At 46.7% G+C, this 13,770-nt stretch overlaps 1 protein-coding gene across 1 annotated transcript in view; it reads right to left on the bottom strand.

The window, feature by feature from the left end:
- The window catches only part of FNDC1 (fibronectin type III domain containing 1), a 102,453-nt gene extending 94,684 nt beyond the window's left edge, over positions 1 to 7,769 (bottom strand). Inside the window, exon 1 of the mRNA XM_023205847.2 lies at positions 7,661 to 7,769. Within this exon, the coding sequence (XP_023061615.2) occupies positions 7,661 to 7,769 (109 nt within the window). The remainder of the gene's footprint in view (positions 1 to 7,660) is intronic.
- Between the last annotated feature and the right edge of the window lie 6,001 nt (positions 7,770 to 13,770).

Raw genomic sequence — 13,770 nt, 5'->3', positions numbered from 1 at the left:
CTTTATTAAAATGCTAGCTAACTCCAGTCACAGCACTAGGGCTTAAGGTACCCGCTATCCACACTTCTTTGAGAACGGCACATGCTCAGCTCCACTCTGTTTGCAGATTTAGTAAGTCTCAGTAAATTGTGTCAATTCATTTCCTCTTTAAGCCAAATTACTTACCACTCCCCGCCCATGAACTCCTAAAATTACACATAGTCTTTCCTAGGGAACCACACTGAAATCAGCACAGACCCACCCCTGGCCCCAAAGCCAATATACTCAACTGTTCAAGACCTGCACTATACGTCAATCCTACCAGACTGTCCACATGTAAATACATGAGACTCATGCTACCCTGGAGCCCTTTCCAAAATAGGACTGTTCTAGAACATATGAGCCGTTTCAGAAAACATGGAACAAAGATGATTCTTCAAATGAGATATGACTGGAGGTGACACGATATAGGCATTTGGTCTACATTGTCATGAAGAAAGCCTCAAACAAGTTAAGCAAATATAGAAGAAGCCCCAAACAATGAACAAAAGCCTCAATGGCCCCTTCTGGCCAGAGCCCCATGCAGTACTGGGATTGGCTGCTACCTGACCTCCCACCGACCCAGCGACGTGCCACCTTATGGCACTCCCTCGGTGGCCACCAACACAATGGATTAAGGTCAGACCCCAGGACCTTCCTGAGCTGGCTGCCTCCTATACCTCCAACCCCGAATGCCACCAATGACACAGAGCAGCACTTAGCACGAGCCACCCTGAACATTGCTGGTTCCTTGCATGTGCCTTCACATGTGCAGCAGAGTTTGTTCCTCAACCAGAGATGTCCTTCCTCAGCATCTTTCTCCAACTAATGCCTATGCTGTTCTTAAAAGGGCTCAAATATAGCTGGCCTTGACCTCCCAGTCAATTCACCCCCAAGACACCTGTGCCACTTGTGTCCTAGCATGTATCACCTGTCTGCATTATCCTCATCCAGTCCTCCCTGCCTGTGTGTCCTCTGACAGCAGGCACTATGTTCATCTGACTTTGTGTCTTTGTCTGACTCCTAGTAACCCTTGCTGAATGGGTGAATGAATGAATGGACATCCTTCAAATGGAGACTCCCACAAAGTTAGAGCTGGGGGGCCCTTCACAATATCTAGGTCAATCCCCTCACTTTGCAGATGAGAAAAGTGAGGCCTGAAGAGCTATGGCCCACCCAAGGTCACACAGCCATATCATTGGCTCAATCAGGACCTAATAAACCAGATGAAGTGACGTGACACCATAAAACAGTCCCTAAATAGCAGAGCCCAGCATTTAAATGGTACATTTCTCCTGAGAAGTTCAAGACACTTTAACGCTCTGAGCATCAGCCTCACTGCCTCCGTGAGATGTAGGGACTTGTCAATGGTACAGATTAGCCACTAATGTTTCTCAGCATTGTTTCTTGACTTAAATGGTCCAGTAAACAAAACTGAATGTCTTAGCACAAGGTGGTGGCACTTCTGGGAGCCTTCTGGTTAAATACAGTCTCAAAGGTTCAAAGTTGTGATTTCCATGGTAAGGATCAAGCACTCACAGAGAGCCCCTGAAATTAAGTGGCGAAGAGTTTGGGTAACAGGTTAGACACCGAGCACCAGCTTCAAGGAGCTGACAGGCGAGCTTAACAGGACCACCATGGAAAGGGGGTTTCCCACAGTGAGGACCCTGCTCATATCCACAGGCCAAATCCATCTTGTAACAGAGGCTAGATTCACTGTTACTTTGCCTTAAGTTAAGCCCTGCTGGAATTCAACACATTTCAGTGCCTCACAGAATCATTTCTCAACAGCCAACAGCAGTGTTAGAAAAGTAAACTCAGGAAGGCATTCGGAGCAGATCAAAGATGTGAGTGTTGGCACTCACACCCAGCCTAGAGAAGAAAACAAGGAGACACAGTAAAGGCTCAAACCAACCAGAACTGTGGTGTCTGCAGGGAGAGTGTGGGATCTGGACCCCAAAGACTGGGTATTAGATTACAGACTTTGGGAAAACCAGTTAACCTCTCTGACCTCAGTTCCCCCAGTAGCAAGATGAGGATGCTACTGACTTCACAAGGTCACTGTGGAAATTATATTAAATAACAGAGAGAAATGGTGAACTCCGTGACACTTTAACCTGCCAGTTATTATTAAAACAAAGTAGAAGTGTACACCTAGGAATTCCTCATAAAACTGAAAATATAATTATGTAGATTGTACTTTATAGATTATAAGGATGCCATAATTAAATCTTTCCTCCACATACAGGAGACCATAGTAAAAAAATGTGAGCAGCATCTACTTTGTAATTAACACGAACACCTCTCAAGTTATTTTGCTACATTTACAAGTGTAGCATTACTATAACTAGAATACGTAGTACATAATTATAATAATTAGACATTATAATTGTAATATTACCCTCTCTTGATACAAAAATTAACATTGATGGTGGAGGGGAGAGGCTGAGAGAGGACCCATCAGGGCCAAGGAGGCAGTTATTAAGGCCAATGCGACATCCCTTACGCTCACCCCATCTTCCAGCAGCTGCATCTTTGGTGGAGGCCTGCAGAGGCACCAGCGGCACCCCAACCGCCACCGGGCTTCTGACCCCAGCTGCAGGTCTAGACAACTTCCTTTCTCACCAGTGCGTATTTGAATTTGCTAACACGCAGCCATTTCGACTCTTAACGAGTGATCTGTCCTTTCCCATTTAATATATGAAGGAAGCGCCAATGAGTAGAAAAATTGCCAAAAGGCAAGCACTCAGGGAGAAACAAGGCAGATAACTGGATGTTTGTCCTAATTTGCTTATCTCTGTAAAGCCACAGCGACAGCCGAGTCCAACCAGGGCTGCACGGAAGGGCCCGCGGGTGATGGCTTCGCCTCCAGAAGTCGAGGAGCGCCCTCTAAGGGCCTCAGAGCGCAAGCGCTGTCCCGGCCGGGCCGAGGGAGGAAAACGCAGGTTTTTCATAGGCAAGGATGACTTAGGAGGGAGGAAAACAGGGTGCTCACGAATGTGAATAACCAATACCTTCCTGATTCCAAATGTTCTAACATACATCTACAAAAATTGGTAAAAGATATGGATGAAACAGTATCCACCACTGTCCCCCAGAGACCCAGCTCTCCTCCCCAAAGGCACCAAAGTTTGCAGTTTCATGGGTACTCGAACAGAAACATCCTGTGCACTTACAAGTAAATACATACACATACATATTCCTTTCTCTCCTTTACTTTTATATCTTTAAATATCTCTATTTTTAAACTGAAATAAAAGCTTCTGGTAACAGTTTAACTATAACACAAGAAATCCCTAAGTTCCAAGGGGGGCAAAAGAAGTCAAAAGAGGACTGCTCCTTAATCAGCCAAGGGTGATGGAGCCTCTCCTGAATTGTTTGCTTCCAGGCTCCCTGCCTCACCCTCGTCCCCTGACTTAGGCAGAATAATGGTCCCCCAAAGATGTCCTTGTCCTAATCCCCAGAACCAAGGATGTGGGCACCTCTAGTAGGTGGAAAGGGCAAGGAAATAGATTCTCCCTTAAAGTTTCAATGCAGGCCTTGATTTTAGCCCAGTGGGGCACATTTCAGACTTCTGATCTCTAGAACTATAATAAAGATCATAAATTTGTATTGTTTCAAGTCATTCAGTGTGTGGCAATTTGTTATAGCCATAGGAAACGAATACACTCCCCTTCCCCTCCTGTTTTCAGGGAATGGGCCTTTAGAACTTAAATATGATGTGAATGGTCTTGGTAGGGCATCTTGATCATGCTCTGGAACTGTCTGGTGATAACTTTCCAGGGATGTGTAATTGTCACTCTGCAATCCTATGACAACCTCTGATTCCACAGGAATAAATTTCATGATCAACTGATGAACACAACAGCTCTACCATCTGCCATTGGCGGGCTCCAATGCACAAGATAAAAGGAGGGAGGGTCTCTCCACGTTATCTCAAAGAAGACTGAAGTAAGAGGGAAACCTCATAAAGCCACACGCAGGTTGAGCCACAGGCAAGCTTCTAAAGGCTTCCAGAGATGGAAGGAGCCTCCTTCAATTGGTCTATTCTGGAGCGAAGACTAGTCCAAGGCCCCCAGGGGTGCAGGACAGCACTGCCATTCATGCCCAGGCATCCTGATTTTTAACCTACTTCCCTCCGTATATACCAGTGTATCTCAAATGTTTTGGTGTCTGAATTATCTTCTATTCTTGAATTTATGAGGATGCCAAGGAGGTTATGTTTCTGTGAGTTTTATCTATCCTCATTGACTTTACTGGGAATTAAAACTAAGGAAAGTCTAAAATATGTACTTACTTGTTTTGAAATAACAATAATAAACCATTACATGTTGACATACAAATATATTTATATGAAAGGTAACTGTTTTCCAAAACAAAGAGAAATGAGTGAGAAGAGCAGCTTTGTTTCTACATTTTGGCAAATCTTTTTAATAGAGTATCTCTGATCTGCTTATGCATTCAATCTATTGCAATATGTTGTTTTGGTTGGAGCCTCATTGGCTATACATTTGTCCAGCCTCACACAGATGTATAGCTGGACAACTATTTCAATAGCCTTTTTGGATAATTTTGAAAAATCTTTGATATTACACCAAAACTCATCAAGTAGCCATTTCTTAGAATCTGAAATCATATGAAGAATTTTTCATATTTTGTTACATTAAAAATCCATTGAGCTATCATGCACTTGGAACAGATCTTTTACCCATGCAAGATTGTTGTAAGGCTATACACTGGTCATTTGGATCTGTTGGTTTATTTGGTTATGCAGATCATCCAAATGTTCACATTTTATAATATGACATTTATAAATCACATTTATTTATATCACCACTGATCTCACTAGAAAAAAATTAAAATATTGGGAAACTTTCAAGCTTATAGTGGTGGAAACAACTTGGCAAAATTCTAATTTTCACTTGAAAGCTGAAATGTTATTTTATTTCATATTACTGGCAAGCAATAATAGCAGTTCTTTTACTAGAAGTAGCAGGTTCCCTTTGTTCATTTTTGAGAAAACATCTGCCAAATACCCAAGTCAGAATAATTCTAGTTGTTCTGTTGTCATTCTTTGTGGTAAATACCACACTCCATTTAAAAAAATCAGCTAACTTAATGCACAACTCAAACAGTGCTTCCCCTTGGGGTTGCCACTGAACTTGGTCATCAGCAGTAGTACCTCATGTGTCCTTCCCATTTATTTACACTATTAAAAAGACAGATAGTCAAAGATACAGGGATTTGGTAAAATTAATAATTTTACTGTGGCAGCAAGAACATTCTTAATGAAACTAGCAAATATTTTTTAATTGCAAAGGCCCCACAAAATTCAATGACTACTAGCGCATGGGGATGTCCTTGCCTTGATTCTCAGTAAGGCACCCGCAGTTTACTCATCAAGCTTTTGCATCCTCAGTGCACATATCAACTGTGAAAAAGAAAAATAGCATCTCAGTAATCTCAGTATTACTTTGAAAACAGTTTCAACACATAGAATTCCCTAAAAGCTTCTTTAAAGAAGAAAATAAAAATCATCCCTAACCACCCTAAGAAATCCACTGTAAATATATGCATGTGTGAGTACATCCACATGTGTTTAGAAAAATGTATCATACCAGACTGGCAAGGCCATGATAATTTTAATGTTTGCATAGTATCCTGTTGTAGGGATGGATGTGTGTGGAGGAGGGGGCACTGCTTGCTTATTTTGTTTTATGTTTAATTGACCCTACACTGAAGGGCTTATTCAGATCTTCAGTGTGTCCTGCTTTAAGCAAAGTCCCTCTGGAGCCGTCACTATTATGTGGCCCTGAGTAATTTCCTTACAGAGAGTCTGGCCCCAAAAAGGTGGTGAGGGTGAGGGCTTGACACAAGCAGCTTGCTTGGTCCATGCATTAGCTCAACCAGAGAGAGGCAGCAGTCTGTCCATGGCGTTGCGTCAAAGAGAGCCCATGAAAGAAATTATGTACCCCATAATTTCATCCACAGCGTGGGGAGCTATCTACAGGTTGCTATGTCTGTTTCTATCCTTCTATTACTTAATTTAAATTCAGTAGATTTCATTCTGAAATGTGATTGTCCTCCTTTGTCCACTTCTAGTCTGGTCATCATTTTACTGTAGATCCCACGTCAACACAGTAGAGAGAAGGGCTGGGAAACTGTCCAGCCCCAGCATTCCTCAGCACAGTGATTCACAGAGCAGAAGGCGAAAGAAGCAAGAGTGCAGATCGCGGTGGGATTCCAAGAGCTCTCACAAACAACCCTGCTCGGACCCACTCACATGCAACCCACGGGCAGGTGGCAGAGGAATCGGAAAGGCATAAGGCTGGAACCGCCACAAAGCCAGGGCAGCACTGGTTTCAGTTTCAGACCATTTTCACAAACAAAAACTCCTTCAGCACTCGAAAATTTTCACTTAGAAAAACAAAAGCCAGGAGTTGTAGGTGGGGAAGTTGGAAAACTTTATTTAGTTTTATTCCTCTCAAGTACTGTGCAAAATATTCAGTGAATACCCTCCTAGAGATCACTAATGGGAAGAAAAAGACCCTACCACAGGCACTGCCTTTTATGAAAAAGTGGCATTGGCATCAGAATACCTGGCATAAACCTGAACCAAGCATTGGGATGATGTATCTACCAAACAGTCACAAAGCAATGTGACCCCCAACTTTTCTTCCTTGACCTCTGAAGTAAGAGAACAGTATATACGCTAGTACCCTCGTTGGAATAGTATCTGACAATCATTGTCTGCTTCTTGGATTTCTACAAACCAATGACCGAAAAGCCACAGTTTCAAGTGTAAAAATGCCTGCACGGGAGGTGGGAACAACGGCCGCCAAAGGCTTCGGAATGAAAACCCCACCACAAACTTGTCTCTCTCTGCAGGAAACTGCAAGAAATCTGACAAGAGCTCGCTAGCATTTTCCTAAAAGCATTGCTCCCAAAGCAAGCATCCATCCTGGCTGCAGCCTCAGCCATCGGGGTAGGGCGAGCTTCTCTGGAATCAACTTTCTCATTTCCCTCTCCTTCCTCTCAAGACAAACATTTTCTCCCAGCTTGAATGTTCCCCGCGGGCGCGCGGGCCTCCTGCCGCCTGGAGCCGGGCTGGCACTGGAGCGCAGCTCCTCCAGAGCGCAGAGGCACCCGACGGCCTGTGGCAGCCCTCAGCCTTTCCCCGCGACCTTCTAGAACAGCCCCGCTCTGCCTCCCTCTGGTCTCCCGAGTGCGCCCGTCATCCTGCCTCGGGAGAGGTGAACGCGAGGAAAGGATGACCACCTACGCTCCCGGGAAATTCTGGGCACAGAAAGGCATTACCCCAGCCCGCATGCCGAAAGTCTCCTTTTCCTTTCCTTTTTTCCCCCTGTGCCTGAATCTCCTGGGACACTTAGACGGCTGGAGCCTCCCGACCCTAGGGCGGGCGACAGCAAAGTTAAACCCCAGCGCGCTGCAGTCCCCGGGCGCTGAGGTGTCCCCGCTCCCGCCTCCCACACAGGGCGCCAAGTGCCCCGACTCGCAAGTGACGAGGAGGCACAGGCTAGTGACACGACCCGTAGCCAGTACTGAGCTGGACAACGAGGCCCGAGCGCAAGAGGGTGCGCGGGGAGCGGAGGAGCGCCGGGGGCCCGGGCGCGGCGCGTACCTGGGGCCCCCGCCGAGGAGGCGACGGGGAGCAGCACGGCCAGTAGCAGCAGCGCAGCCCAGGGCAGCCGGCGCGGCGCGCGCAGGGTCGCCCCGGCCTCGGGGGCCATCGGGAGCCCGGGGTGAGCCGGGGCTGGGTGCGCTCGACTGGCCGGGGGGCGCTGGCCGGAGTCTGGGAAGTGCGGAGGCGCCGCAGTCGGGTCGCCGCCGCCGTCCGTCTGTTCTGCGCGTTCTGCGCGGTGCCCGCCGCGCCCCTGCCCCGCGGCGACTGCTCCCGGCCGCGCACCGGCAGCCGCGCTCAGCCACTGAGGCCGCCGACCTCCCGCCGAGCCTTTTAGCCTTGCTTGGGCGCCCCCTGCCGGCATGCGGGATCGGGGCCGGGGCCGGAGGGGCCGGCGGGGGCGACGGGGACGGTGGGGCCCCGGCCGGAGGCGGGCGGGGCGCGGGCCGTAGGGGCCGGAGCGCCCCGGACTGACTTAGCGGTTCTGAACTTGCGGCGGTCGCTGTGCCGGGCCAAGTGGCTGAGGAAGTTCCTCCCCTGGTCTAACCCTCTCATTTTCTGGCTGGGGAAGTCTCCCATCGGGCACAGGAATACCCTTTGTCCCCTTACATAAACACCTCTGCGCCCCACGTGGGGACTCGGGCCAGGACCCCTCACCCCGTCCGCAGCGCTGTAGTTCCTGTGGCTAGCCCGGTCCTTCCACATCCCTCCCCGCGCCCAGCGCGCCCTAGTCTGGGGTTTTCAATGTCCTTAGACCTTGCTGCGTCTGGCTGTCATTTCTAGGGCTTGCACGATGCCAGTTTTCAGTGTGCCTTGGTGCCCAGGCCAAGGACTCAGCGGACCCCACCTCTCTCGCTTCTGTAATTTTAACGCTGCCCCAGGTCTCCCTATTCCTCCTTCCAGCCTGGAAGCCTCGCGGCCCTCCAGACAGACTCGGAGCGCCCCTGGAGGCTACAGTGACTGGAGCTCTAGGAAGGCCGGGTCCTGGCTGCCACGTGCTGCTGTCCGCGGACCCGACCGGTGTCCTCGAAGAGCTGACCTGGCTAAACTCATCCCAGCGCTGTCAGTTCTCCCTCGTGATAACCCAAAATTTGACCGGATTTGTGTTCTGCATAGAGGAAACAAACAAACAAACAAAAAGCTAAATGAATTGTAAATAGATGAAAACTAGAAATACAGTATCTCTTTGAATTTGAGCACCCGGGAAAGGTGTAAACTTTCTGCTTTCCTTTCCAGAAAACTCTCCTGCTTCCCAGCAAAGGTTTTGTTTGTTTGTTTTTGTTGTTTGTTTGTTTTTAAGACAAGGTCTCCCTCTGCCTCTGCCGCCCATGCTGGAGTGCAGTGGTGCGATCTTGGCTCACTGCAACCTCCATATCCCAGGCTCAAGCGATTCTCCTGCCTCAGCCTCCTAAGTGGCTGGAACTATAGGCTCCAGCCAACATGTCCAGCTCATTTTTGTACTTTTTATAGAGACAGGGTTTCCCCATGTTGCCCAGGCTGGTCTCGAACTCCTGAACTCAAGCAATCCTCCCACCTTGACCTCCCAAAGTGCTGGGATTACAGGCATGAGCCACCACGCCCAGCCTAAACACACATTTTCCTGCATTACTCCCTTATGTTGTCATGTTTCCCCATATGCCATTTAAAGGAGCTGTGTGGTTTCTGTCTCACCAGCAGCCACCGGCTCTTCCTATTTTGGGAGAATGGTAGCTCCCTCCCCAACTCCAACCAAGTGACAGGACCCCTCCTTACCCCTACTCCTTCCCAAAGCCCCACTTCCCCACTGGCTCAGGGCTGTGCAGTGGCCTAGACAGGGTCACTCAGAGTTGGGACTCTTCTAACGGGGGCTGGTGGAAAGGTCTTTTTCTCCCATCATTCATGGATTTGGAAGGATGGTAGCCATGGCAGGCTGAAACAGCCCTCCTCTCCCAAAAGACATTCCTGTCCTAGTCCCTGGCCCTGTGACTGTCACCTTACATGGTTTATTAAAAAGTGATTAAGCATGTTGAGATGGAGAGATTATCGTGGATTATCTGGGTGGGCCCTAATGCAGTCACATATGTAACTTATAAACAGAGGAGAGGGAGATTGACACACACAAGAGAAATCCAGGTGAGGATGGAGGCAGACATGGGAGCGATGCACCCACAGCCCAGGGATGCTGGCAGTCACCAGAGGCTGGAAGAGCCTCCCCCAGAGCCTGTGCTGGACTTCCAGCCAGTGGAACTGATTTCAGACTTCTGGTCTCCAAGACTGTGAGACAGCAAATTTCTGTTGTTTAAGCCACCCATCCCATTTGTAATTATTTGTTACAGCAGCCACAGGACGCCAATGCAGTAGCCAGGATGGGCCTGTGGCTCTGGCTCCAGCCTGCAGGGACACCAGCCAGAGAGAAGGAAGCCACGTCTGGAGAGAAGACAAGCGGGTAGAAAAGCGCCAGGCAGGTGCGAGAGTCCCGGGCTCCAGCCTCACCCTGCGCTTTCTGAATGCTGGTTCTGGGGAAGGCATATTCCATTTTGCTAACTTAGAATGAGATTTCTATTTTCTATAACCAATGAGTGTTGGCTAGTGCATTTCCCCCATTCTTAACAAGAACCAAGATTTATCTTTATTGCTCATCTGTCACCCAAAAGAGGCCATCACAGAACCAAACACAGTAACATCCAGGAAATGCTGAGGTTAACTGCCATTAATTCATTCGTTCAGCAAATACTTACTGTGATCTACTCTGTCCCCAACACTGCTTAGACCCCAGGGATTAGCAGTGACTAAAAGCAGATGAATAGCAGGAGGTAAGTTAAAAGTGGAGAAGGGGAGGCAGTGCTGAGGACCTTACAGGCTGCAGGAAGGGCTTAGGCTTTCACTCTGAGAGATGAAGGGTGACACTGGAGAATTCTGATGAGAGAAGACATGGATTAGCAGGCTCTTACAGTCCCAGTGAGGAAAGACAATGCTTGGACATGATGGACAGCAGTGGGGCATGAGAAGCAACAAGGTTCTGGATGCACCTTAAAGGTATGGCTTGGGAGATTTTCTGACTCATTGGATATGGAGAAAAAGAGGATTTGCAATATACCAAGTCACACTCTTCTCATGCTGCTCATTAACTCTCCGTTGTGACTTCTGTAATTTCAGGATGTCACTCTTTAATTTCATTTTAATGAACTAATCTTGCCACAATCTGTAGATGCACACAGTGAAAGCTCATCAGGCATCAGTTTTCTTCCCTGCATCCTCATGAGACGCGTGTGCACTTATCTTCCTCCCCAGAATGATGCTCATTAGAGCAAATTTCTTAGGGGTACATTTCAGAGTGAAGCACAATGCAAAATTACTTCCAGTTTTAGAGTTTCAGAACCCTCAACCATGGGCTGTTTGATATTAAACAAGATTACTGACACTTACGAGTTCTGATTCTGATTTCATTACAAATTTGAGAACGTGTGTTTAATCAAAAGGTATTATTACCCTTAGGTTTAAAAGATCTTAAAGAAAATGGAACTAGGAGTCAGTCATCTGTCCTGAACGTGGTCATCTCAAAAATATGAGCTCACGGAAGTTTTGTTCCTTCTTGTCAGTTTTGAGTCCAATGTCAATACTATTGTCCTGTGAAAGATTTTAAGATTTTAATATTTTTTCACATAATTTCCTGATGTCCTGATTGTTGTTTCTATTTAATTCATAAAAACCAAACAGACTGGAGGTTGCTCTGGGGCTAGATATATGACCAGTCATTAAAATCAATGCCTTATTAGCCTGCCTTAGTTCTGCGGTTTTTTGTGACTTCACAGATTAGCTTGTGTTCATATACACTATTTCTGGTTCTAGTTATTTTTAAAATAACCATACATCCAAGGAGTTCAGCACTCCTCATACACATTGTCGTGGCATTCCTACATGATAGGACCAATTAAAATGCTATTCTCGTGTCTCATATGGATAAATGGGAAGCAAGTTCAAATGACCTTCCAGTACAAATTCAAGTAGAGTTTTGAAAGTTCGTGTCTCATATTAGTCATCTGACATCAAATCTTGTTCAGTCTTCAATTTGGCTCATGTGGCTCTTTAATTCCTTTTTAAACACCTCATTTGAATATATCTGCATATTGTGACGGCAGCAGGACACTACGTAATACCCATTACACAATAGTGATGTGCTTTTCAAAGACTACACAGAAGGAGAACAAAAGAGAGTGTGCACCTATAGCACTAGATGTGATTGTGGGGAGCTCAGTAAATCAGACACAGCACATCTGGAGGAACACATCCATCCCCAGGATTCTATGAACAGACGGAAAAGGGAAAAGAAAACAGAGGTAGGCAAGTAGACTCTGCCATCTCAATTTCACCTTGACCTGGGAGAAGGATAATAGAAATAGCTTCTAATTGGCAATAAAATAAAATAATAAAATAATGCTTTGCTACTTTTCTTGAACAGTATTCATTTCGTTCTGATTCTCACAACAACTTTAGAAACACTATTCTGATTTTACAGGAGAAAACCAAGGCTCCAAGAGGTTGTGCAGCATGTGCTTGGCCCTTTAACTGGTGCGACTGAGAGTCCAGTCTGAGCCTCTAACCCCAAGTGCACATCTCTGTCCACCACACATGACACTCAGAAGGTCCTCTCCCTCTCTCCCATTTTCATTAAAACTATGAGTATCAAGGGAGAGAGGACAGATAAAGGTCTGTTTTGCACACCCCATGTGCCCATGTCCACTGCAGATTTATCGGAGACACTTCCTTACCATCCAGATAGTGACCAATCCCTCTTGGCAAACAACTACATGAGACCTCAATGTTACATCACTCATGTTCTTAGGGTTTCAAAGATGCAGGCAAGAAATGGTACTCCTCAAAAAAACCCTGCCACGAATCCATCATTGCCCAAAACACACTTCCTCTGCACAGAAGTTCTAACATGTTTCCACTGCAAGATAGTGCCAAGGCAATTTTCCTCTGTTGTACAAATCTACTGGGAATTAGTGAAACATAAAGGATTAAGATGTCAGACACCAGCCTCACATATGCATTGGCATGATTAAATAAAAAATCTCACAGATTTCTGTTCTAAGTTTCTGTCCAATGGTCCAGGTCAATCCAGCCTACATTCCACATATGGAAGAAGATATTCCAATTCTGCCAGCTACTGCTTGTCAATGGGGACAAGAGAAATCATTCATTCATCTATTCCTTTATAATATCCTTTGCTGAACACCTGTTTTTGTTCCATGCCATGTAGTAGAATCTGAGAATGCAAATGTGACTAAGACACAGACAGCCCATGCTTCAAAGAGCTCACATTCAAATGCAGCAGATAAACAGATAAACAACTGAAAACAGTCACAATCCAATGTGACAAATGCTGCAATCTTCAGGCCATGGAGCTTAGAGGAATTTTGATGAATGTTGGCCAACACTTCCTTTACTTTACTTATTTTCCCACCAAGGAGATTTTTAACCCTATGTCTACTTCCCATAGGCAGACACAGGGGTACGCTCACTCTCTTCACTCTAATCCTATGGAATTAAAAAGAGCACAGTTTGGGGAGGAGACATTAGTAAGTCTGAGTGGAACAAGAGCTCAAAATGTAGTCTTCAAGTTACAGTTGGCAGTTTGAAAAGCTGGCCCAGCATTATGCTAAGGAAACATATGTCTGGCCGCCTTCCCAGGCTGCATTTTTCTGACTCCCAGCGTCTTGTCAAGAGCAGACCACAACTGCTAGTCCATGAGCAGTGCAGAGCTGCCCACCCGAGCCCACGCTGGTGTGCACAGGGTGTGCCACTCCAGCCCCTCATGCTTCAGATAGCATGAGGACAGACAGGCACTCACTTTGGAAATGGGGACATTCATTATTTGTTCAGTAGTCCCATAATGAACCCTACCTGAGTACCTGGCCCATGAACAGAGCACAGACCTGTGGTCACCTGTGAAATGACATCTGCACCAGCTGACAGCTGACGGGGGCTTTGCTGTCTCTGCAGTGTGACTGGCCTGGAGGAAGTGATGAAGTAGACAGTTCACCGGTGGTGACCCCAGCCACTTTCCCTCCTGGGTGGTGTCTCCCTCTCAGGCACCTACCGAAGCACATCATGCCCTTTCATACTGC

Source organism: Piliocolobus tephrosceles, chromosome 5 (genome assembly GCF_002776525.5).
Source record: "Piliocolobus tephrosceles isolate RC106 chromosome 5, ASM277652v3, whole genome shotgun sequence".
NCBI classification, from domain to species: domain Eukaryota; kingdom Metazoa; phylum Chordata; class Mammalia; order Primates; family Cercopithecidae; genus Piliocolobus; species Piliocolobus tephrosceles.
This window is presented reverse-complemented; position numbering and strand designations above follow the sequence as displayed.